The sequence below is a fragment of the Rousettus aegyptiacus genome, unplaced genomic scaffold (assembly GCF_014176215.1).
Source record: "Rousettus aegyptiacus isolate mRouAeg1 unplaced genomic scaffold, mRouAeg1.p scaffold_m13_p_5, whole genome shotgun sequence".
In the NCBI taxonomy this organism is placed as follows: Eukaryota; Metazoa; Chordata; class Mammalia; order Chiroptera; family Pteropodidae; genus Rousettus; species Rousettus aegyptiacus.
In genome coordinates, this window is record NW_023416308.1 from 72,437,204 (window position 1) to 72,464,383 (window position 27,180).

At 42.9% G+C, this 27,180-nt stretch overlaps 1 protein-coding gene across 13 annotated transcripts in view; it reads left to right on the top strand.

Annotated features, from left to right (window-relative positions):
* The window catches only part of TENM4 (teneurin transmembrane protein 4), a 690,656-nt gene that overhangs the window by 647,815 nt on the left and 15,661 nt on the right, over nt 1-27,180 (top strand). For all 13 annotated transcript variants that reach the window (XM_016161403.2, XM_016161409.2, XM_016161404.2 and 10 more), the window contains 4 exons: nt 4,355-5,232; nt 17,518-17,690; nt 22,324-22,559; nt 26,132-26,428. In XM_016161403.2, coding sequence (XP_016016889.2) covers nt 4,355-5,232; nt 17,518-17,690; nt 22,324-22,559; nt 26,132-26,428 — 1,584 coding nt within the window. The remainder of the gene's footprint in view (nt 1-4,354; nt 5,233-17,517; nt 17,691-22,323; nt 22,560-26,131; nt 26,429-27,180) is intronic.

Sequence of the window (27,180 nt, forward strand, 5' to 3'; positions counted from 1 at the left end):
AAACCCCCTCACTTCTGTGGGAGGCTGCACATAAGCCCTTTTCCTCTGACCGTGGACCTGCTCCCTGGTGCTCAGCAGGCCGCAGAGGCTGGGAGGCGTCATGCCTACCTCTGTTACTGATGTGTCGTGGAGCCCCTTCCTCAGCCCCGTGGCTGCTGCCGGCGGTCCCAGCACCCATGCCACATTCCTGCTGGATGCTGTGTGATTTCCCTCTGCACCAACTAGTGTGATAGTTATGCTCCATAATGGAATCTGCTCTCTGCCACTTGCCTTTCCAGTTTGGCAGGCTTCCTGTTGCTGGCTGGAGAGTTTCCCTCTCCAGTCTGTGAGCAAGCTTAAATTGCCCATCAGGAAGCTGAAGATGTGGGTACAAGTATTTTCATTTCTCAAAATGGGTCCTCCACCAGCCAGCACCAGGTGCCGAAAATTTTCAATCCACAAGTTGGAAAATTGTTTAACTTTAGTTAAAGGTGCTGTCAAGCAGCCAGATCAAAGGCTTGGAAGACAACTGGTATGTAACAGAGGGGAAGAAACCCACACTCTACAGACACAGGCATATATTTTTATATACATATACAGGCAGAAGATACTGGCTTTCATTCTCAGAACTTCAATTACAAACACCCAGCTACTTTACCATCCCACAGGGAGTAGTGAGGGAAGCCGGAGAGCTAAGAACACAGCTCAGAGGCAGGAGCGCAAAGGAGAAAACCAACGAATTCAGATCATCTCCTCCGGGAGGAGATGGAGACCAGACCCCAGGAGAAACTAGAAGGAGGCACAGAGTAGAGAAGGATCAGAAGATAGTGCCACCTGTTTGAAATGAGATTAATTCTCAGCTCAACAAACTGTGGCCACCAGAGACGCAGAGGATAACTCTATACTTAGGGTCCAAAATGACTTCTTGAGTACTTATTATGTGCTGGGCACTGTTAGAAATGGGGATGCAGAGATGAGTACTACTTCACTTTTCTTATTTAGCTGTCACAATAATCTCAAGAGGTAGATATTATCTACCCCATGTTATAGATAAGGACCCTGAGGCTTGGTGAAAGTAAATGCAGTTATAAATGCAGAGCCTTGTGCTAGGCTCTATTGGGAATGTAGAAATGAAATTTTTTTTTATCAAATCATGTAAGTAAATTGCCTAGCACAGTGCCTGCCAGCTAACAATAGGCTGTTAATATTCATTCATTTTATAATTTACAAAGAACTGCCTTGTACATTGTCGTGTTTGATCCTCACAATTACTTTATGTAATATTTATTACATATGGGGAAATTGTTCAAAGTATTTCAGTAACTTGAGTAAGATCACACCTATAGTTATTGTGGAACTGAGAGAGGAAGTGAGGTGTCCTAGCCCCAAATCCCTTGCTCGCTCGCTTGCGCGCTCTCTCTCTCTCTCTCTCTGCTATTCCCTGTCATTTATTTGTTCATTCATTTGACAACCCATTTTTTTTGACAAATAACTCTGCAACAAGGCACTCAGCTCAAAGCTCCCAGAGTGCTTGGGAGGACAGGAGAGAGGGAGCTCCATTCCACCTCAGGACCACAGAATGTGAGAGCTAAAGGGACCGCAGAGATTATAAAGTCTCTCTACTTTGGTGATGAGAAATGAGCCTCAGTGTAATCATCACTAATAGAGGGGTGAAATCAGAGAAACTTGGGTACTCGGTCCAGGTCTAGAACTTCACACAGGCACTGTGAAAAAGCGAGGACCGACTCAAACTGAAACCAACTCAAATGCCCACTGACAGAGAATTGGCTAAATAAATTACAGTACATTTAGTGCACCTATAAATTAGAATACTTGGTGCAGCTGAGAGCACTGCTTCTTCTTTCCCAGATGCTTTTGTGCACGTAGACATAAAGGAGAGAGCAGGAGAGCGCTTGCTCTTCCCTTCCTCCCCCTCTCCCTCCTCCTTTCCCTCCCCTATCCCGCACTTCCTCTTCCCCACTCACCCATCAGGGAGTCGTCTTTTCATCATAATGACAGGCAGAAAGGTCTGGGCAAGCAGGTCCCCAAGGTGCCACAGGACCAGAGGGCATAAAATATTTAGCAGCTAGTGTTGACAAGAAATGGGTTTTAGGAAATTGAAAATTCCCCTGTCACTTTAGAGTAAACTGTATTCTTGACGCAGCTGAGGACTGCTGTGCCGCTCTGCTCCAGAGGGCACTGCGAAGTGTGAGGGCCGCAGCCGGCCAGGCCAGCCGGTGGGCTCTGCTGTGCCTCAGGCTCCCTTACCCTGTGAGGACGTAGGGACCCAGGCTGGGCGTGAGGGAACAAGAAGGCTATAGGAAACAGGGTTCGAGGATCGAGGATCCTACATGGAAGGAGTGAAAAAGGGCCCACCCCATCATGAGGATGACCCTGAGCTAGAGGGGCCCGTGAAGGTGGCCACATCTCAGGTGTATATAATTTACTGGGGTTTCTTTTTACATTAGTCAACTGTCACATGTAAATCGTAGGAAATTTAAAAAGTCAAAAATTACAAAAGAGAAAGATAAAATTGTCTCTAATCCCAGTACGGTTAATATCTTGGCATATATCCATCAAGCTTCTAATCTCCCCTCTTTCCATAATCTGTCTAATTTATTGTTGTATTTTTCCCTCAGTTGGGATCACACTGTACTTATGGTTCTGTTCCTGGTTCTTCCACTTAAACATGGCAGACAGTTTCCCATGCCACTAAATATCCATCTATAATATCACTTTTAACAGCTGCACCAAGTATTCTAATTTATAGGTGCACTAAATGTACTGTAATTTATTTAGCCAATTCTCTGTCAGTGGGCATTTGAGTTGGTTTCAGTTTTTCACCATTATTTAAAATGGCTTTGATAAACACCCTTATAAACAATGGTGTACATGATTAAAGTCCTGGAAGAGAAATTTCTTATCTAAAGGTATGCACTTGTTTAAGCCCCAAATGGAACTGAATGTCAGGAGTCTAGAGGGGACTCAAGAATGTAAGGCGACGAGTCTCTAGGGGTGGGGTAAACAAATCAGCTGGAGGCAGCACCTGTCAGCATTTCAGCCCACGTGCAGTGTGGCTGGACCTCTTGGAGACACAGTTGGAAAAGGGCTTCCCTTAGTGCCAGCTCCTCCCAGTGTGATATATCTTACAGTCTAGACTTCATATCCATTCGACAAAGCATTTCTCGCCTCAGACCTGCCAGTAGCCATCCCTGTATGCCTACAGGTATGAACAAGGCTCACCATGTTCCTTCCAGCTTCCCTGCCTGGCTCAGAGGAGGCTCAGCCATTGGGCCTAGGCCTGCTGAACCCCTCCTTCCCATTGTCAGCTCCATTAATCTCTTTTGGGAGCACCTGTTCTCTGAGGTACTAGAAACCACTATCTAGAGCGAGGCTTCACAAATTTCAGTGTGTGCCGGAGTCACCCAAGGTTTTTGTTTAAATGCAGATTCTGATTTAGTAGGTTTGGGTGACACCTGCTACTCTACATTTCTGACCAACTCCCAGGCGATGCCGGTGCTCCTGGTCTAGTGATCACACTGGAAGGAGAAAGAATCCATTGTGATTCCGAGCCCCACGCTGGAATCTCCTAGGAAGCTTTTGAAACCCTGCCAGTGCCTGTGGATCTGATTTCATTAAACAGGGGTGGGATTTGAGCACCAATACTTTCTGAAATCACTGCAAGTAATTTGGACATGTGGCCAGATTTGAGAATTCCTGATCTGGAACTATGTCAGACAGGAGTCATGGTTGTCTTTATATCTCCAGCATTTAGCCATGTGGTAATCCATGAACTCAAGAATCAAGAAGTCATCTTTCATACAAATATCATATCAACAATTCATGAAGGGTCTCTCTTAAGCCTCTGGGCAACTCCTACTTCAGCCCCCAGACTCCATCTGCCTTCCCCTCCCACATCCATAACATTAGCTGCCATTATCAGAGAACTTATTATGGGTCAGGAACTCGGGACTATTGTCATTCTTGCTCTACAGATGTGAATATTGAGGCTCAGAGAGGCAAAGTAACTTGCCCAAGGTCATAAGTGGTGGGGCTAGAATCAGAACCTAGGCTTTTCTGACTCCAAAGTCTTTCTCTTGCCTACTTTCTTTGTTTCTTTGATTTTTTTTATTGTTTGTTCTTTATATTTTGTCAGTCTAATAGAGACCATCAGATGTCTCAGTAGCAGCTCTTGCAATGTTGCACTCTGATCAGGGACCTGACGTCTATTGTCAATGACAGACTGCTGTGAGGATCAGGCAGGACTGCATGTGAAGGCACTTGGGATGCTGTTACAGGCTAGCTATATGGGGTATGGGATGATTAGTGGTGGTCACCTTGCCAGGCATTTGAGTGTCGGTGTCTCCGTTGTCAGGTTCGCCTGGAGTGGCCTACAGACTTAGCCATTAATCCAATGGACAACTCCCTTTATGTCCTCGACAATAATGTGGTCCTGCAAATCTCTGAAAACCACCAGGTGCGTATTGTCGCTGGGAGGCCCATGCACTGCCAGGTCCCCGGCATTGACCACTTCCTGCTGAGCAAGGTAGCCATCCATGCAACCCTGGAGTCAGCCACCGCTCTGGGTGTCTCTCACAATGGTGTCCTGTATATCGCTGAGACTGATGAGAAGAAGATCAATCGCATCAGGCAGGTTACCACTAGCGGAGAGATCTCACTAGTTGCTGGAGCCCCCAGTGGATGTGACTGTAAAAATGATGCCAACTGTGATTGTTTCTCTGGAGATGATGGCTATGCCAAGGATGCCAAGCTGAATACCCCATCTTCCTTGGCCGTATGTGCCGATGGGGAACTCTACGTGGCTGACCTTGGGAATATCCGAATTCGGTTTATCAGGAAGAACAAGCCTTTCCTCAACAACCAGAACATGTATGAGCTGTCCTCACCAATCGACCAGGAGCTCTACCTGTTTGATACCAGTGGCAAACATCTGTACACCCAAAGCCTGCCCACAGGAGATTACCTGTACAACTTCACCTACACTGGGGACGGTGATATCACACTCATCACAGACAACAATGGCAACATGGTAAACGTCCGCCGAGATTCTACCGGGCTGCCCCTCTGGCTGGTGGTCCCAGATGGCCAGGTGTACTGGGTGACCATGGGCACCAACAGTGCACTCAAGAGTGTGACCACGCAAGGACATGAATTGGCCATGATGACATACCATGGCAACTCTGGCCTTCTGGCAACTAAAAGCAATGAAAATGGATGGACAACATTTTATGAGTAAGTATCATAACAAAGCCGTTTAATGGTTTTGTTTCATGGGATGTAGGATTAGAGGCGAATTGATAGAGTGGTAATTTTTCGTATTTCATTTTAGTTCAAGATTTGGGATGCAAACCATTACTTATAATATGTTCTGCGTGTTCATATTCCAGATGATTGATCCTAGGAAGGAACATGGTGTAGTGGAAAAGGCATGAGCTTTGGAGTCAGAGGAGTTGGGCTTCAATCCCAGCTCTCCCATGGACTTAATCTCTCTAGGCCTCAGTTTCCATGTCTGTAAAATGGAAACAGTGAATACCTTCCCAGCATACCACAGGGAGGTGATGTAGATGAAGGGACTTGATGGAGTGCTAGCGTCTTCATATGCCCATTGTTCAGGAATATAGCAGTGGGAGAAGGAACAGTTCCATGTGGGTGAATTGTTCACATAATCGAAGCTCACATATTCAGGTTTCAAAGAATTTTTTTTTGTACTTGAACCATTTTGGTTGGAATCTATGAAGTCCTTTACATGCCTCCCTTCTCAAACACATTATACAGAAATAACGAAACCTTTCTTTTTAGGAGTCGAGATCAATAATAAGGAATATCCACAATTACATATTATGCTATAATATGAAGATAGCTTCCAGGAAGTGAGGCAGTGAGGCTGCAGAGCCCTTCACCCCTGGCCAAAATGATTCTACACTTTCTTTCATTAGCTCCTGCGTCTAACTGGTATCATTTCACTGCTTCTTCCCTCAGTGTGGCGCTGTCTTGTCGCTGCTTATTTCAGTCATGGTGCCTCCTTCAGGTAGCTCACGTCCCTTCTTTTCATCCACACCAGAAGTTCTTCAGTGGTGTGGTCAGAGAACCAGATTTCAGTTTATTCTAATCCTGTTCACAATCAAATATGTATATCTGAGATGTTCCTCTATGAGCTATTATAATGAATGGATTTTATTTAGTTGTTTTTTAAGCTTCTTTTCGAGGTCTTCATCATGTTCCACACAACTGAGACTACTGAACATAAATGCAGGCGATAGGGAAGGAACTAGCCTTGTTGCACATCAGATATGGGCTAGGAACTACATTATTGCATTAATCTTCACAACAGCTCTGGAAAATGGGTGATATCTGTTTTACAGAAATAGAAACTGAGGCTCAGAGATGCTCATTTGTCCACTGTTATATAGTGAGAACGTAGCAGAACAGGGATCACAACCCAAGTATGTCTAATGTCAGAGCTCATGCTCTTTCAGCTCTGCCCTGCTGCCCACTGCTGAGTTTGTTAGTCCCAAATGAACTTGAATCTTTGAACCGTAAATTTTTCTCAAGCTTGATCAAGCATCAGTTTCTCACAGTCCTAGAATCCAAAGGAAAAAGATCTGTAATAGATTTTTAAATACAATTTGCACCAAAAAATGTCACAGCAATTTGTACAAAGTTCACTGGCTAACTTCCTTTCTCCAAACAAGGGCCTTGTTAATTAAAAAGAAAAGACAAAGATCCAGGAAAACAGCAATTATCTTGATTAACTCATTGAAATGGAAATATACTAAATAATTCAATTTTCCCCCATTGCCTGATGGAAATCTCTTATACATTATTTAGCCAATACAGGGGTTTCTTTGTCAGAGCAAGTCGGTGTACTCAATTAGTTCCCAAGGTCACTCTCTAATCCCAAACTGAATGCTTACACATCACTGCAACGGTTACTCTCAACCAACCCTGAAATCTAAAACTATTTCCTACATATCTACCAGAAAGGATCCCATTTCCCGTCCCTGTCTTCCGTGATAAAATACACAGCCAGAGTTGATGTTTTATTAAGAAGAAAAAGTTAGTACAATCACTTTTAATAAAATGATGTTTGGAATTCCATAGTATCCACTAAATAGTACCCAAGAGTGGAAGATAAAAGCCCGAAAATAAAAAGAGAAACTCACATTTTTTGAGGTCCTATTGTATACCAGGGTCTTTCCCATTTAATCTTCACGGCAACTTCAGGTGGTAGAAATTACCATCTATATTTTTTACAGGTGAACAAACTGAGAGGCACAGAGAGAGTAGATGACTATTTTGTCTAAAATCAATGTGAATACATACATGGCAGAGCCAGAAGACAAATATGTTTTTCAACTACACTGACTAGATTCACCTAAGTTCTTTGTGACTGAATAAAAATAGTATCTGTTTCACAGGGACAGTCTGAAAGTTAAAATTTCAGTGAAATAAAATACAGAAAATTCAGTCTTACTCATAAATACTCAGATAGCAGCTGTTGTTGTTGTTGTTGTTGTTGTTGTTGTTGTTGTTATTATATCAAGAAATATTGGCGGTAGTACCAGTAAGTGCATAAATGTTGTTTTGTCGTGAAAGGTAGTATCCAGAAGCAGCTGCAAGTAAACTAAACCAAAGGAGCAGACAAAAGTTGTAACTGAAGTAGGTAGGGAATTAGAGATTAGACCAGAAGAGCAGGATCAAGTCAAATCTGAGGTATCAGAACTAAGAAAGGGATCAGGTCCCTAAGAATATTTCAAATGGGCTGGAAAAAGTATGCAGATTAGGTTAAGGAAAAATGGTTCAGCTCAGACTGTGAACAAAATGAGGATACCAGTTAGCTATTTTCAGTGTGTGTTCGCCATGTGACTCAGAGGCAGCTGGTTGGCTTCCAGACACAAGTCTCAACCAGACAGACATAATGCCTACCTTACCCATTTCAGGGCCATTGTGAAGATCAAAAAACTAAATAAATACTGAAAGTAAAAATGCTTTGCAAACTATAAAGCTCCCAAGAAGTAAGGGTGTGATATTATCATTATGGAGTTTCTTAATGTAGATCTAGACATATTTTGCCAATGCACCATTGCTCTAGTGAATTTTCTACGTTTAGCTCCTTGAGGCAGTTTAGTGGATTCCATCCCAATGTTAAAAAAAATGAACCCAGGCTTGCCTGTGATGTGGGCTATTACTAAACCAAATTTTAAGTTGGCTTTATCAATCCTCTCAACAGATTAAATAATACATGTAACATAAACATCAGACACTTCATGGCAACTTAAAGAATTCACCATTCTGGGAAATCGAGGTTACTTTTCTTTCCTCAGCCCACAGATCTACTGGTAGAAAACTTCAAAGGAATCTATAATGTAGTCTTCATCCCCAATGTGTGGCATCATTAATTTCAGACTTGGGCTTCGGGCAGACGGCATTTGGTGGCTAAGAAAATGGCCTGATGAGTACAAGGCAGGTTCTAAAATTGGCTTGCTGGGTGGACATGAGCAACTAGTTTCCCCAAGTTTCATCAGGGAAAGTGACTCTGACATCCCACAACAGCCCCTGCCATAGTTATCTTCACTACTATGTGACCCTAATTAATTTATCTCTGTATCAAACTTAGGACTTGCCACCTAGTAGATGCTCAGTAAATATTTTATAAGTGAAATGTAAATTTAGGACAGAAAGGAAATAAAGAAAGGAAGAAAAAATATGCTGTAATGAGAAGACTACTAGATTGAAATCCCAGCTCCAATACTATCAATACTCCCAGCAAGATATAGAATTCTTTAAATAGTTCAAATGAAGAGACTTTGCTTCTGGGTTTTGTTGAGGATGTAAGAGCTAGAAAAAAAGCATCATCCGCAACCTTACAAGGAAAATAAGAGAAACAAATGGCAAATTCGTGGGTTTTCCTTTAACTCATTCTCTGAGGTCACAGGGCAATCAACTGACCAAACCCAAAAAGAGACATATTCCTGAAGAGAAAGATAAGATGTGAGCAGTAGCTTACCTTTAGTAAATACAGCCAGTCACCAGTAAGAAGAGTTCAGCTGGGGTGGTTGGAGAATTTATAAAGGCTATCTGTGTACTGGCAAGAGAGTATGAAGCTCTTGGAAGCTGCAGAAATTGGGAGAGTCCATATCCTCTTCAGAACTTTTCTCCACAAACCCCACCAGGTACTCTCAGGAAGGAGTAAAGAAGGATTTAAGAAAGCATCCCCTGTGATAGATCTGGGGGAGGGATACAGCAGCTGCTGCCGAAGGAGCACAAATATCTGCCTGCTCTACCCAGACTCTTCTCACCCCATCTCCCAGGTGGAACAAAAGCCTTCACCTGTGGAGAGAAAGGCAACTAACACTGTCTTACTTCAGCACTGGTGGAAACCCACTGCAGCCAAGTGAGAGAAGAAAACATTTTTTGAACTTCTGCTGGGAGAGGAACAGGAATATGTAACAGGCCCAGAATTATAGCCTGAAAGGGGATAGGAGCACTAAAGACACCATACTCCTGAGACTCAGGGACATATGGGTATATAAGACTGAAGTTTGATCAGAATAGTAGAGAACTCTCAGGCTCACCTTCCTCCCCAATCCCAATGCTAGCTAAAAAACTAAACGTAACAATGAAAAGCAGAATCGTACTAGAAAAGAGACAAGAAAGGGACAAGAGCATGGGAAGAGACCCTCTCTGAGGTACAGCACAAAGAGAGGACCTAAAGCTGAGGACGGAGTCAACATTAAGAGGGCAAAAAAGCAGTTTTGCATCCAAAACATAGGTATCACTAGAGGCATTTAAAGTCTGTAATGCACCAAGGTTAGCCATTGAAACAAATGTCAAAGCCAGTCCAGATTCTAACTAAATTAACTCAAACACCCTCACTAAAGTCCCAACAGAAGTAAACTCATATCCATCTCCAGGCATAAAACCTGTTACCTCAGTCTCTGCTGTGCTGCACTAGATATCACACTTCCAACTAAACATACAAAAAAAAAAAAAAAAAAAAGGCAAGAAAAAGCAACACATTCCCTAGAGGCAAAGGAATCATCAGAAGCACACTCAGATATGACACAGATGTTGAAACTACCTTTTAGGGAATTTAAAATAACTATAATTATGTTAAAGGTTCTAATGGAAAAAGTGAACAGTATATAAAACCAGATGGATAATTTCAGCAGAGGAGTGGAAACTATAAGAGAATCAAATGAAAATACTGGAAATGAAGAACACTGTTGCAGAGATGAAGAATGCCTCTGATGGGCTTATCAGTAGGCTTGACACAGCTAAGGAAAGAAGATGAGTCAATAGAAATTACCCAGACTGAAATACAAAGAGAAAAATTAGTAAAAAAACAAAAACAAAAACAAAAACACACACACACACACATATATATATATATGTATGTGTGTGTGTGTGTTTTTGTTTGTGTATGTATGTATAGATACAGATATAGATATAGATAGATATAGATAAGATATAGATATAGATAGATATAGATCAGGGCATCCTAAAGCAAGGGGACAATATTAGCGCATCTACTATACATGTAATTGAAATTCCAGGAGAAGAGAGAAAGAATAAGGCAGAAGAAATATTTAAGGATTTAATGGTCAAGAATATCCATAAGTAATGATAGACACCACACTACAGACCCAAAATTCTCAGACAATACCAAGCAGAATACACACACATGCATGCGCGCATACACACACACACACACACACACACACACACACTCACACACATCTAGGCACATATTTAAATTGCTGAATAAGAAGGAAAAAGAAAATTTTGAAAGCAGTCAGGAAAAAAAGGCATTTCATACAGAGGGTCAAAGATAAAAATTACATCAGACTTCTCATCAGAAACCATGCAAGCTAGAAAATAGAAATGCTAAAAGGAAAAAAAAACAACAACAACAACAACTATCGACCCAGAATTCTATACCCAGCAAAAATTTCTTTCAAATAAAGAAATGTTGTAGAGGTATAGGCAGGGATAAAGGAACCCAGAAAAGATGGTGAGGCAGGCACCCAGGCACTAAAAACAGTGAACAACCGAAACTGACCAGTGGGCTAAAGGCCAAGGCAGAGAAGAAATAGGATGTTGTTACTGAATCTCAGTTGGAGCTATAACCACAAAGGAGAAGCCATCTGGTAGAAGCTGTGATTGCAGATAGATGCAGCCACTCACTATTAGAAACATGGCACTGAAGATGGGAGAAATGAAAACTTCTCCTCTTGACCTCCAGTCTCTTGCCAGTGCCTACCATTGACTGGGTCCAACCAGAAACAAACCAACAAGAGAACCCTAGTATTGTAGTCTGCAGGTGTCAGCTCTTCTAGGCATGGAGAAGGGTACAGAATGGATCTGAGGAGAGAATAACCAGCACAGACATTGATTGGCTCTGTGACATTGTATATATATAACTGTCAGGGCCAGGATTCAACCCTAGATCTACCTGAATTCTTTCTACCAAATGCACTTTCTACCAGATGCACTGCCTCAAGTACAACATCAGTGAGAGAGAAGACGTGACAGTGTATGGCGGGCCAGATCTTAGAAATCCTGAAGGCTGGAACTCATTGTTGGGACTTAATTCTATGAGCAGCAAGTATTAATTTTTATTGCAGAAACCCTGGCTCTGATATAGTTTTGGAGGAGCTATTGATGTAGTGATGCCATCTATTGTAGTCACCTGAGACCAAAGGAACTATCCATGTGCATGAGCTGTGAACTCTAATTATTCACAGAGGATACAGTGTTCATTTTTTCTTGTTGATAATAGTGGTGTTTGAAACAATCATAGATGAAAGTCACAAAAATCAAATCTTCTATTTTCCAATCAAAAAGTCTCAGTCAGCAAAAGTTAGTATTAGAGAGGCAACTTGGCATTTTCCTTGCTGGTTGCACATAGTTAAGTGGCTTTAGATGTGAAGTATTGAGTGTGAAGAAGAAAGCCTTACAGTGTGTGCGTGAAGATACCCTTTACTGGTCCCCTTCTGAGAACCAGGTTCACAGCAACTATATGAATATTTTATGTATTTTCTTTCCCTGTGCCCCAAAAATGTTTTGAGGAAATGGAGTGAAGAAAAGTCAGTGGAAGTAAATAATGAAAAGACAGTCATCTGGCCATCTCCATCATATCCCCCAAATAGGGGCCATCATCGCTGCAGAGTCAATGGTAGTGATATCAGAGCAAAGCATCTTGAAGAGAAAACTGTCAGTCTTCATGATCCACTCGAGATTTCCAAACACAATTTTTTTCTTTAATGTAGTGATGAACACAAAGGTTTTGATTTAAAATAGCATCATTTTTATGGAAAGGTTGATGAAAGAACACAGCCTTTAAGGTCAGACAGACCTGTGTGATCTTAGACAAATTACTTTTCTTTTCCAAGCCTCAACCTTCATCAACTGTGGAATGACGATAATAATGCCTACCTCAAAAGATGGGTATGAGCATAGTACTTGGTACTTAAACAATACTCTATGAATATTTGTGAACTTTCCCTTCTTCATATGGAAGAAGGGAGTTAAAAGAGATGGGATTCTTAGTTATTCTCAATCCACATCTTGAGAAAACAGCAATATCTACTATTCATTCATTCATTCATCCATCCAAGAAATATGTATGAATATCTTTTATATGCTGGGTACTTCTCCAGGCACTGAAGATGCAGACAAGCCGTTGTCTTCATGGAGCTTATATTCTAGTGGGAGGAGACAGACAAACACAGGAACAATATAATAAGTATAACAAAGATAACAAAATAAGATAATATGATAGAGATAGGAGGATTGATCTATCTATTTTAGAAAGGGTGATCAGGAAAGACCTTGCCAAAGTGATAACATTTGAACTAAAACATGAATAATGAAAGGAACTAGACATACCAAGACTGGAGAGTATTCTCAGCAATGGTGTATCATGAGAGTACCGCAAGCCTGGTTTGAGCTTGGCATGTTTGGAGAACAGAAGCAGATGGAAGTATGGAGGAATAGAGTTCAAAGTGAAATTGGAAAGAAAGACAGGAGGAGCAGGTCATTCAACCAGCATTCACTCACGTTGCGGAGCATCTGCTGAGCATTCTTCTAAGTTCTGGGTATAGATCAGTGACCAAAGTCCCTTCCCTCAGGGCATTGACATTCTATGAGGGAAGTCTCATTGAGTCCTGCAGGCCCTGGTAAGAATTTTCCTTTCATTTTAAACATGTTACCTTTTTTGATCTTCACAATCTTTCCCTAAGATAGGTATTATCCTCATTTCATAAAGGAGAGAACAGGCTCGCAGAGGTTATGTTATGCAACCTGCCTGAAATAACATCATTTGTGGTAAGGGGTTGATAGGTAGGAGGAGAACAGAACTAAGTGTCCATCCTCAAGAGTTCCAGGCTGGCAAGTGTAAAGGCTGGATTCAAAGCTTAGACCATCTGGCTCAAAAGGATCTTCTCACCCCAACACGTTCCTTCCATTCCTCTTGGTTAGAAAGTAAGAATATTTGCCATTTTAAGTACCTGGAAAGTGTTCGTACTCTACACCAGCACAGATGTAACTAAACCATTTTTCCAGAGTCACCCAATCATGGCGCCAGGGCTTAAGCAACTGCTTGGAACCCAGAGAGGGCAGAGAACTGTCCCTCAGGCCCCTTATTGGGTGGTGCCGCCTCCTTTCTCTTGGCAGCTCTGCAACAGGAAAAGAAAGGCTCCACAGAGGGGGCCACAGGGCAAAGGTGTCCAATGCCCAGAGGACGGGCAGCTCCAATTCTCCCCTGCAGAGGCAGAAGCAGCAGAGTTCTGATGGGATAATCACTGGTATTGATCAGGCAGCTGAGAGATCCAGTGGCATTTCTCAAGCTCTGGAAGGCACCGAAATGAATGAATAAGAGACAAGAAAATTCTATAAATTGCCTGTTCTATTTGATGTTCTTTTAATTAAGACATTCAGTCCTTCTAATGGAAAATGTGAAGAGTGAAAATTACTGTTTTTCAGCCATCTCATATAAAATAAAAACCAGATCTTGAAGGCACAGGGCCTTTTCATTGTATCTTCTTCGGGCTTGATTTAATTATGGATTACAGGCTACCTTCAATAATAATTACAATTGTCTGCCTTTATACAAAGCCTCTTTCTGTCTTAGAAACTAAAACTCTAGGGAAATGCCTATGGAGATTGCTAAAATATCATTTAGTGAAAGCAGTTGTTTCTGTATTTGTGCGCTGAGCAGATGTTTATCATGTACCTACTGTGCGTTGAGCCTCTTTCAAGTCCTGCAGGAGGTAACGTGACTGATTCATGGTTTCTCTCCTCCAACAGAGCATGTCCAAACATGCATTCATTTCTTTGTTAAGCCGACATTCCTTGCCTGTCTTCTCTGTGTCAGTCCCAATGCCGGAGAAGCAGAGATGAACTGAGAGCCAGTCCCCCAGGGTCCCATTACTGACAGATTCCCAGCCTGGCATCTAACTCCACAGCCCTGTCCCGATTCAGGCACTCTCGGGCCTTGACAAGCAGAAGACAACTGGTACATTTCAATGCAGGTGATACATTCGCTGGTAGAGCTGTGCCAGAGTCTCATTGGGAGAAAAGACAAGAGAGACCAGAGAGGGCTTTATGAGGTGGCCTTTGAATGAGGCCTTCTTAGAAGTAGTCTTGAAGTGACATCTGACCTCTAATCAATAATCTCCCTATCAATTCTTATTTGTAAGGCTCAAAAACTCTTCCTTAAGTCTCCTGCTTGGTATAATAAAATCTTGTTTATCCAGTTACGTCAGGAAATTAGACAGTCTGAGTAAGTAGTCTCGCTAATAAAAAGTATCTACATGGATAACAGGTGTACAAAGAACCAAACTAGATCGACATACCCACCGCATGTAACTATTGAACTGAAATGGATCTTCTGATTTAAAAAGATGACTCAGGATCTGGCAGGGCTCAGCTTACTCATAGACTACAGATACAGTTAAGATGAACAAGGTAGACCTGGTTTGTGGGGGGGGAGGGGCTTGATTTTTGGCTCAGAAATTTGGGATACCCATGTAGCATTTTACTGAAAAGCCCTGGAGATTGATATTGGCAGATGTCCTATAATGAGACTCTTCTGTAAAAGCCAGTAATTTAAAAGATCCTATTCTCCAAGATAACCATGTTCATAGGCTCCCTATGTGTGGTATGAGTTACATTGTCACAGGATTTTTCTGATTATGAAAATAACTTATGTTAATTATAGAAAATCATGGGAATATAAAACTTATATAAATAAACAATTAAAATCCCCTGTAATTCTACCTCCTAGAGATAACCACTTTGTGTGTGTGTGTGTGTGTGTGTGAAAAGTTCCTCCCTGTTCGTATTTCTAGCATCTATAAAAGGATTAAACAGAACATCAGTCTCCCCTAGAGTTAAAGAGATCAGAGCTCCAAGAGCGTCTCCAGATGAGAGAGGCCTTAGGGCAAACATTCCAGATCTTTACCCCAAGACTTGTCCTCCTTCCTAGCATCCTCTCTCAGAAGCTTCACTCACTTGCCTTTGACAGGCATTCTGCACCTTTGACCCTCCAGTCTCGGTTTTAAGCCACACCATCGCTCTTCCCTAAGCCAGACAGACCTTTTCTTAAAAGGACCTGACTCAATACTAAGGAAGAAAAATGAGAAATCATGACAAGAAACAGGTTTCCAAAGCCCTTTAACTGCCAACATGAAAGCCCAAAGGACTGATGACAGTCCCACAGCTTTACTCCTCCAAGCCCGGACCTGGTGTTAGGGTAGAGACTACTGCATTGCTCACCATCTTGGAAAGAGCTTCTGTTCCCCCTCCTCAGGCCTCAGCAACAGAGAGATGCAACTTTCCCAAAGCCTCCCAGGCTCTTCCCACAGTTAGTCTTAGATCAAGGACTAGAGTGGGTCATTCGAAAGACCTTTACCAACACCTTCTCTGTGATAAACTGTCCCAGGGACTGTTATCATTCAGTATAACGAATACCATGATCAGACACAGGGACAGAAAGAATTGGCAGATGGCAGAATCCATGCAGCACCCAAATCTGACCTTCAGCAGAAAATTGCTCAGTGCCTAGTCTTATCTACCAAGCCTCACTTGAAACCATAGAAACTGTAGGCCACAAGGGTCCTGACAGGAAGCCAGGCCCAGCTGAAGGATCCAGGATGGAGCTGAACTTTGAGGCCTTTCATTTCACCATCATTAAAACCCTCGGCAGCCCAGGTACCAGCTTTACCCCAGGAGTATAAGCAGAGCAGGAAAAAAAGTGCAGTAGGGAGACCCAGAGGACATGGGGAGACAAGTGGGGCTGAACCTGTGCTACAAGCTAGAGCATAAGTAGAAGTCAGAAATAATTGGCATCTGGATAGAGAACTTTTTCCCCATTCACACACAAGTGCAAAAAGGCTATTTTAACCTACTTTTGTACACTTCAGCCTCCCATAATTAAAAATAATAACTAAAATGTTAATAGCCTACTCTCTGCGATCGCACGACCACTCAGCAGCAGGTAGGCAAGCACACACAATGGATATTTGCAAATGGAAAGTACAGAAATTCTCGTTGAACACAGAGAAGCAAGTGGTGGCTTGGAAGCAGAGCTGAATATGAAATTTGACTCTACCACACATTAGCTATGTGACCTTGAACCAGTGACTTCACTTTTCTAAGCCTCAATTTCTGAGCCTCCTCCAAAAATATATACCTTTTAGAGTAGTTGTGAGGATTAAATGAAAAAATGTATGAAAAAGGACTAGCACCATGCCTGGAACATTGTTGGTATTCAAGAATGGTAGGTCTTTCTTTTAATACTATCAGGAGACTGGGAAAGAGAATTAGAATTCGATAACGATGCTTCAGAAAGGCCACACCAGAGCAAAGCTGTGAGGTTTTGAGAGCTGCAGATACATAGCTGCTTAGTGCCAGATGTGAAATCTAAATGGGCTGCAAAAGTCCAACTTTTTAGCCTGCTTGTGTGGCAGCAGAGTCCTGACTTGAATTCAGAGTCCCCTTTCCTCAGCATCTGTAGCTTCCTAGGAAGCCTCATTTATTGTTGTTCAGGAAAAAACTGTCTACCAGTTCTTGGGGGTTTTGAGAAGGTACCAAGCATCAGGTTTGACCACATCACCACTAGGAGTCCCCCAGCTCTGAGCCTGGGTCAGCAGTCTCATAAGGCCACCATCATCTCACCCTTCATGGGTAAGTATTAGTTTATAGCTATAGGGAGGGCACTTCCACGTGTCCCTCACAGTAATCCTGGGAGGTAGGCAGGGCAGGGGTTATCATTTCTACTTTATGAATTAGAAAAGGAAGACTCAGAGAGGTAAGTCGTTTGCCTGCATCTATCATCCATCAGCAGGTGGAGTCATGTCCTCCTGAAAACTGTGTGCAAGTAGATGTAGGAGACATGGAAATGTAACCACCAGAAAGACAATATACAAAACCTTGTCATGAAGTAGAACGTGCCAAGTTCCAGCTCTAGCATCATTATGTTTCTGTTACTCAAAACCACCCCTTGGTTTTCAGGTATGACAGCTTTGGCCGCCTGACAAATGTGACCTTCCCTACTGGCCAGGTGAGCAGTTTCCGAAGTGACACAGACAGCTCAGTGCACGTCCAGGTAGAGACCTCAAGCAAGGATGATGTCACCATAACTACCAACCTGTCTGCCTCAGGTGCCTTCTATACACTGCTGCAAGGTAAGCCAGGTGGGGACTTGGAGACTTTGAGGCAGAGGGGTGTGGACACCCATTTGGAGAAGGATGACACAAGAAACAAGCTGCTGCTGGAGCTACCCAAGAACAGGAAAGCATTACAACTGGTTTCCTAAATCCAGTAAATTCCCTCACAGAAACTTCAGAGTAATATTTCATTGTCTCATCCTATTATCATCATAACAAAGTAGAAAATCCATTAGCTCCTAATCCAGGTGACCTCACTATTCTGTCATTCTAATGGGTCTCAGATTAAAGATTTACTCTCACACTGGTACAAGCAAGGACAGAAGACCAGATAATTGCACCTAATTACTAAAGGGATTTGGGCATGGAGAAGTCCTTCCTGAAGCTCAGATGAGAATGATTTGTACCTATGCTAGGATTCCATAGAGAGGAGACCCTTCCCCTCTACACCCATCACATAATCCCTGGTTTGAGTCTATCTTTTAGTTTCAGCTAAATCACAATGATGAACCATTTCTGTGAATGCCTGCTTCAATCGTTCTCATGGGATGTGGTGACCTAGAGTGAAGCTTGCAGCTTCGTCAGACTTACTACGTGTGGGGGAAAAAAAATCCATCACCGGGAAAAGCTTTGCTTGATCTATCCCTACCCTATGGCTCTTTGTACTCCCAAAAACTTTGACACAAAGTAGTAAAATGAGCCTTGGGCTAGGAATCAGACCCCCAGAGCGCAGCCCTGACCACCACCACCCACATCACTTTGGGCCTTGACTTTCTTCTCTGAGAAAAGAAAACAAATTGAAGCAGTGTCAAAGGTGTGGAGCAGTGCAAACAACAGGAGTTCTGGGGTAGCCGGGCTGGGGCCCCTGTGCCTCCTGGGCCAGTTCCTACCTGTGTGAATTGGGTGGAGGAGTCCCTCTTCTCTGAGCCTCAGTTCCTGGGTCTGGAAAATGGGACTGAATTACATCTGCCTCATAGGGTTGCTCAGACCATCTCTTTAGACAATGTGCGTAGAGTAACCAGCACGGGCCAGGCACATAGTATTGCTCACTAAGTACTTGCTGGATTAATTAACAAGCAGTTGGATTTACCACAAAAAAAAAAAAAATAACTGTAAATTTTTACAGCCACTTTTACTCCCAAATATAGACCTATGCCTTTAAAAAAAACTCAAAGAACCATATCAGTTTTCGGTCAAAGGAAGAGAAATCAAGCCCTGGTGTTCCTTCCCCACCAAGCACCTGTAGCAATGGGTTGGGACACACCCCAGGTATTCATGCTCTGACTGGGTTATTACCCAGAGAAGGTACCAATTCCACAGCAGCCCGAATTCTGTCTGACCAAGATAGCAAGGCTGCCAATTACCCGAACCTCTTGTCCTTCAAGCCTGTTTTCTTCCCTGTGGTTAAGAATTGTCTCACCCACTCCATACCACTAAGCTGGCTTGGAGCAATTTTCTCAGAGTTAATACAGCCTTTCTTATATTTTGGCAACTTTTTGAAATTCAAAGGCGCCATCAAAATTACCATCAGAAAGGCTTTAAAATGTACCATCTATTTAATAACAACTTTTCGGGGCAGGGGAGGACACACTGCCTGAAATTCATAAAGGACTTAAGACACATGGCAATTTCAGCAGCATTAAAATGTGAAAAGGAAAAGTACAACTTGGAAATCCAGGAAACATGGTACCTGTTTTTCCTCTTTGCTACCTCAGCCAAGCTCCCTCTCCTTCTTTGTACCAGGCCCAGATGCTCAGTTTTGCAGCCACCACAGTAGTCTTTGTTAAAAGCTCTTTTGGTTTCATCTTATGTCCGAACTATAGGAAAAAATAAGAAGTAGCTGCTAATGAGCAGCAGCCTTGGGAAGTCACACCTCACATTAAATGGAGATCATTTGAGATGGGCTCTGCAGATGCCGTTCCATCCAAAGTCACCATTAATGGACGTATGTGGATTCAGCAAGAAACAGCTTTAAAAGATAAATTGACACAGGCTTTTTCACTGTTGAAAGGAAGTAAAATACAGATTGTCAGTGAATAATGCATAGCAAGTTTGAGGCAGATTTTAGAATTCTATGTGCAAGAGAGAAAAAAAAGAAAAATAGAGGTGGGGAAATGGGTGAGAGAGGAGCCAATTTGATGCCATTCTAACAGGGAAGATTTGGCGAGGGCGTCCTACAAAAACTACATCCTTAATAACGTGGCATAGCCTAGAATATATATAGTTCAGTTAAGCACCTGTAATAATGACAATAATTATAGCTAACATTTTAGAGCACTTATAGGTATGAAGTATATTTTTAGTGCTTTACATTCATAGTCCTATTTAATCCTCACAACCTGATGATGAAGTACATTTTTAGTGCTTTACGTTCATAGTCCTATTTAATCCTCACAACCCATTTTCCAAATGAAGGCAATGAGGCACCGAGAGGTTAAGTAGCTTGTCCAAAGTCACACACCTGGTAGGATATTCGGAACCAGACAAATAGGCTGTAGAACCTATTCTCTTAACCACTAATCTAAAGGCAATGGGGAGCTATTGAAGGCCTGTGATCATACTAGAAAAATTCAGTATGACAGGTATATGAAATGGGGTGGTAGAAACAGAGGTGACAAGATATGTAACAGTGACTAGCATAGCACCAAGCACACACAAAAAAAAAAAAAAAAAACTAGTAAGAGCTAACATTTATATAACACTTCATATATGCCAAGTACTATTCTCACTTATTCCTATGAGGTAAAGGTACAATTATTATCCCCAGTGTACAGATGAAGAAACAGAGGCATAAGAAGTTGAGGAATTAGCCTAAGGTCTTACAGCAACAGAGTGGCAGAGCGAGAACTTGAATCCAAGAAGCCCAGCTCTACAGTCCCTGCTCTTAATCTCCGTGCAATAGCACCTCTCACAGTAGGCACTGAGGTATTTGAGAATCTGGTCATTAACAGAGCAGTGAACCCTGCACCCCTCAGCTGTGAGACCACTAATGAGGCCCATAGAGAAGTTAAGGGGTATATAGGAGGTGGCGTTCATTTGGACCAGCGGGACAGGGAGAGCTTCTGGGAAGCAGAGCCTTTAAGGAAGGACTTGGGCTAGTATTTACTGAAGAAAATGGCAGTGCAGACAGAGGCAACAGCTGAGGAAGGACAAAAGACAGGAGAGTGCAGCCTCAAGTTAGAGATACTGTTTCCATTTTTAGAGAAGAAAGTGTGCATTTCACAGCTGAAATTACTTTTTCTCCAGGACCTTCTTTTAGTTAAAGATCTGAATTTAAACATTTTAACCAGATTTAAAATTTCAAAATTAGATCTATCTTTTAAATAGTATCGTGTGTATATATCTGTACATAAATGCTCCTCGACTTATTATGGGGTTATATGATCCAAGAAACCTATCGTAAGTTGAAAATATCCTAAGTCAAAAATGCGCTTAATACCCCTAACCTACCAAACAGCGTAGCTTAGCTTGGCCAAACTTAGATGTGCTCAGAACACTTACATTAGCCTACATTTGGGCAAAATCATCTAAAACAAAGCCTATTTTATAATAAAATATTAAAATCTCATATAATGTATTATGTATATTGCTTTTGCATCATTGCGAAGTCAAAAAGTCATAAGTAGAACTATCATAAGTCAGGGACCATCTGTATATATACATATATGACAATGATTTAAAACATGTATATATTTGGCATTCTGCCAGTGATTTAAGTATTGAAGTTATTTTTCACCTTGTAAAGAACATTGTTACCCTAATATACATCAAGCGTTAAAAATGTTCAATGCTTTATCCTAGTAATCTTACTTTGGGGAGTCTATTTTAATGAAATAACCCAAAAAGAAGACATTGATTTATCTAAAATATATATTTTTTTAATTGAGATATAATATACATACCATAAAATTCACCCTTTTAAAGTGTACAGTTCAGTGGTTTTTAGTATATATACACACAGGTGCGCACGCGCGCGCGCACAAACACACACACACACACACACACACAAAGTTATGCAACCATTAATTACCATTCTGTAATTCTAGAAAAAATTTATCAACCCCAAAAAGAAACCCCACATCCATTAGCAGTCACTCCTCATTCTCTCTTCCTGTCACTAATCCACTTTCTGTCTCTAGGAACTGGCCTGTTCTGGACATTACACATAAATGAACTGACACAATATGAGTTTTTTTGTATCTGATTTTTTTTACTTAGTATAATGTTTAAAATATTTATTCGCAGCCTTACTTGTAATTATGAATACTGGCAACAATCAGAGTATCTATTTGAGGGCCGGTTAAATAAATTCTAGTATTTCTATACAATGAAATACTGCACAGTCATTAATAAAAACTTATGAAAAATATTTAACAATATAATACAATCATCAGTGAAAAACTATAATTATCATTTTATACTATGAATATATTAGGAAATATCTTCAAATCTAGGAATATACCGGCACATTTATAATGGTTTTCTTTGGGGATTGAGATCATGGATGATCATATATTTTCCTAGTTTTCTTCAATAACAATGTCTGTTTCTACAGTCAGAAAGATAAACCGCACCACTGCCTCTGCTGTACACACACTACCCTCCATCTTCATCCCTTCTGAGCAAAGTCTGTCCCTCTCCTCTCTCTCAGACCAGGTCCGGAACAGCTACTACATAGGGGCGGATGGCTCCCTGCGGCTGCTCCTGGCCAACGGCATGGAGGTGGCGCTGCAGACGGAGCCCCACCTGCTGGCCGGTACCGTCAACCCCACCGTGGGCAAGAGGAACGTCACACTGCCCATCGACAACGGCCTCAACCTGGTGGAGTGGCGGCAGCGCAAGGAGCAGGCTCGGGGCCAGGTCACCGTCTTTGGGCGCCGGCTGCGGGTGAGCAAGGCCTCCAACCAGGTCTCTGCCTCTGGAGGCCGGGTCCTCGGGAGAAAGAGTGAGGACAAACCTGGAGAACTGGGTTCTGTTCTTGAAATTGTCCCAGGGGGAGCAGGTTTTCTGGGCCCTCAGTTTCTTCATTTGCCAAAGGGGGGAAGTAAAGTAGGCAACTCATGGAGTAAGAGTCTCGTACAGCTTTTCAGTCGTTACCTGTGGAAAGATTACTGGCTTTGCTATCAGTCAGGCCTGATTGTACTTCCAGCTTCCATTATTCCCCTGAGTATATTTGGGCAAATTCATTCTCTCTTAAAGCCTTGATTTCATCATCTATAAAATGGGGAAGGTAAAACCAATTTTACAAGTTGCTTCAAAGAGTAGAAAAAATACACAAAGTGCCTCATATAGAGTCTGGCACATAATAAGTGGTCAATAATTCCTACTCTTATTGCTGTCATTGCTGTTCTTATTATTCTTATTGTTATTACTATTGTTAATATATCTGAAAACGCAGTTTAGCTGTTTGGAACCGAAGCTACATTCCCCACTGTTTCCAAGCAGTTATCTTCCTAAATGAGCAAAACGACCCCCACCACAGCTGTCGCTGCCAATGCGTCGGCATCTGTGGCCTGGTGTCTTACAGTGCTTTTCAGTATGTGAATGCCCTGAACCAGCCCTTTTTCTGCCTCACTCCCATGTTTCTGAAGAATGTGGCTTCTGCCCCAGGGCCTATTTGCCCAGCTTCTCCTCCATCCCGCTTTATAAAGGAAGATGATAGGGAGATTGAAAGTGAAGGAATGACCCCTGGCTTTCAGCACAGCATCTTGCAGACCACAAGTGCTTTTCTGAGACTCGCTGTGCTGAAGGGAGCCACCAAACTGGGCCAGATGTTCTCGACTCCTAAAAACCACAGAAGCATCCTCATGCAACACTGCTGGGGTTGTCTCGCGCTTCCTGTCCTTCAGCAAAGAAAGTTCATTTAAGCCCCTGTTTCACACATGGGGCACTCTAGTTCCAGAGAAATAAGGCTTTTTTCCAGACTCACATAGCTAGGCAGTGGTAAAGACTAGGAAACAGGCACTCTGCCTCATAGTCCAATTCAATAAAAACATTAAGTAACTTATCCAATATCACACAACTTGAGCCAGAAAACCAGGCTTCCTGTCTTTCCTCAACAGCCAAGAAATCTAGCAACAATCTAATGTAGGAAACAGACTTCCACTAGTTCCCTGAGGAGGACCTAACTGTCTTTGTCCTCTGTGGCCTCACTGAGCACCCATGTGAGTTCTCCAGCAAACCCTCATGCTAAGACATGAGTGAGAAAGTTTGACCTTGGCTGTGTGTGTAGACTTAAACAACTCCTCTGAGCCTTAGATTTCTCTGCAGAAACTGGATAATATATTCAACATACCTAGCCCAGTGCTGGTAGACCCCAGGTGCTCAATAAGTGGCAGCAATTAGTGCTATTAGGATTTCCTCTCTGCCATGTGAACTGGACCAAAAGTTTCCCAGGCTTGAATTTGCCCCTCTCCCAGCCTGAGATTAATGGCACTCCAGTGAGGCATCTCTGCATCCTCCCAATATAAATGGCCACCCACAATGCAGCATATGGAATTAGAATGGTAGCCGAGTGTGCCTCCCCATAATGAAGCTCTTTTTTTATACAGCTGGGAACTTTTTTAATAAAGAAAGATGTAAAATAATTTCATTGCTGCCACTGCCAAGTACAGGAAACATGAGGCAGTTCCCCAGTGAGCTGCTTAATTCGGTTTTATTAATTTTGCCACAGAGGTGTAGCTCCCCTTCACTAGGGGTCCTCCAGGGGATGAGGGGCAGCTGGCTGGGTGGCACCACCCCTAAGGGAGTCACAGGGGACCTTCCAAATGATGCTGTGAAAAGGGCTCCATCCTCGTTGGGGGTGCAGACTTTGCATCTTCCTTTACGCTCTCAGCAAAGAACACAGCTTCAGCCTCCAATGCTTCTGATTTTTCATGGGAATTGTCTGCCACACTGTTTTTGCTTCTGCAATTGTGTTTGATTACCCTTGGGAAGACAACCTTATTATAACCAGGCCATTCACAGCTAAAGTTGTCTCGGCATCATCATTATAAATCCTTATTTTCTAGGCTTTAGAATTTGTTTCGTGAGAAGGAGGAGACACACATGTCTCTACTTCCTGTGAGAATGACCAAGATCATTCGCTGTCATTTAATGGAAATGATTGCAAGCATTAATTCAGTGCCTTCCATGTGCCCAGCAGCCCACTAGGCAATTTATTTAGGTTTCTTCAGTCTTCACAACAGCCCTGTTATTTTATAGAGGAAGAAATTGAGACTCAGAGGAGGAATGATACCTGCCCAAGGTCACACAGAAAAGTTGGTCACAGAGTTGAGGCTGGAATCCTGGCCTTAATTTCTAGAGCTGAGCCCTTTTTTACTGCACAGGGCCCAGAAAGCCTTTCATTACCTCAGTCTACATATGCTGTTTTGTATCACGCGACTTAACTTGTCTGCTTTCCTCTTAGGTCTTCCTTACTACTTGTCAAAGTTAACCAATGATTTATAGAAGAGTAAGAAAATGTGCCCCCATGCCAGGCATCGATTAGAGGAAATCAATATTTTGGCTTCAGAGTACCTAGCAGTGTTTCAGGGGTAACCAGTACCGAAGGGGTGGATCCAAAAATAGAAACAGGCCTCTGAAGTATATTTCTTTATTAAAATATGAAAAATCCTGACTTCTGGCTACCCCTGTGGGAGCCCTGTATTTCTGACTCTGAAAGGAAACTGAATTGTGTGCTGACCGAGTAGCCCAGGTAGAGCTCATAGAAGGGGCTCCTGATCCTGGAGGCAGGAGCAAAATTTTCCAAAGCTAGGACTCTGTCCCCAGGTGGCTCACAGCCAGAGAAGCCATCCCAGATTCAAACACACACTACCTTCCAGGGCTTCCAGAAAGAAGCAGCAGCCTTGGGAGCTGACCAAAGGGACCGAGAAGTCCTCACAGGCGAGGAGAGATCCCAGCAGGGAAGGCAGGTCCACAGCCCCAAGAAGAGCTGGACTGTCATAGAGAACACTGAGCATTTGTTAGCATGTTGTGGTGATTGCAGTGAAATCTAGACTCAGTCACTGACCAGCCGCGAGATCTGGAGCACGTCCCTTCATGTGCCTGAGTTTTGGTCTCCCTGCTGTCAAACACTAGCACAGTGCCGGACACATAATAAATGGGGTCAGTCATTGCTGAGCCCACAGGGCCTTTCCCTTTTTAGGAGGGAGTTGAAAAGGACCTGCCTTTTGTCCTCATCAGAAGAATCACATTAGGAAATGATGTAGATCATCTTCGGTAACAGCTACTGTTTGCTCTGCATCTGTATCATCTTTATCTTCACAGCAGCCCTATGTAATTGGCATTACTATTCCTGTTTTATAGATGAGAAAACTTCTCAGAGCTGACAAGTGACAGAGCCAGAAACCAAGCCTGTCTTTTGACACCCACAACCTGTGCTGTCCCCTCTACTCAGGAGTTTCTCAAACCAAAAGTTCTCAATGTAACCTTTCTCCTCCCTCCTATCCCTTCTCCAGGTTCACAACCGGAACCTCCTGTCCCTGGACTTTGACCGCGTGACACGCACAGAGAAGATCTACGATGACCACCGCAAATTCACTCTCCGGATCCTGTACGACCAGGCAGGGCGGCCCAGCCTCTGGTCCCCCAGCAGCAGGCTGAACGGCGTCAATGTGACCTACTCCCCAGGGGGCCACATTGCTGGGATCCAGAGGGGCATCATGTCTGAGAGAATGGAATATGACCAGGCAGGTCGCATCACATCCAGGATCTTTGCTGACGGGAAGACTTGGAGCTACACATACTTAGAGAAGGCAGGTGTCTGTCTCCTTTTATCGCTGCTCATTGCGTAGAAGGCCGGTCATTGTGGCTGAACCCGTGGCCAGGCCAAGTCTGCTAACCTCAGTAGGTCTGACCCATGTAGTCTCCAAAAAGAAATGTTCAGGAAAATCTGCAACAGTGGGCCAGGGGTCCCGAGAGGCATCTGGATAGATCATATTGATGGTGTGGCATGTGGGGGTTCTGGGGAAGGAGAATACAAAAAATCACACCTGAGGCACTAGAGCTGGGAGGAGGCCCAAACACTGCCTGGACTTGCAGAGCAAGACTCAGGGTCTGGACTCAGGTAGGGGTCTGCTCCCAGGTCTAGGGCACGTGCGGTGATCTGGTCACGGAGAACAAGGCAGAAGCTTAGGGATCAGTGCTTAGGCAGGAAGCGCTTAATCCTGAGTTTCTAGTGCTGGGTGTGGCTTTAGGAAATCCCTTCTGCTTCAGGGCAGAGTTCATTTCATCCCAGGGGTCTAGGAATCAGAAAGGGCCTGTAATCACAGTTGGTCTCAAATAGGAGAAAATGGTAATTTGTTACCTGCTGTTATATATATAGCCTTGCTATCTGATGTTTTAATCCTGAAAAAGTCTGTAATTCATGTCCCAGTTCTGGTACCAAGAATCTTACTTTGTTTCCTGCTCCTGATCACCTGTCCCAGGCCAGGCTCTGCTTGCTCTGTGGTCAGTCTCTCCTATTCTTGCTTGGGTGAGTCTCTGAGAGCAATATTCTGTGGTAGTG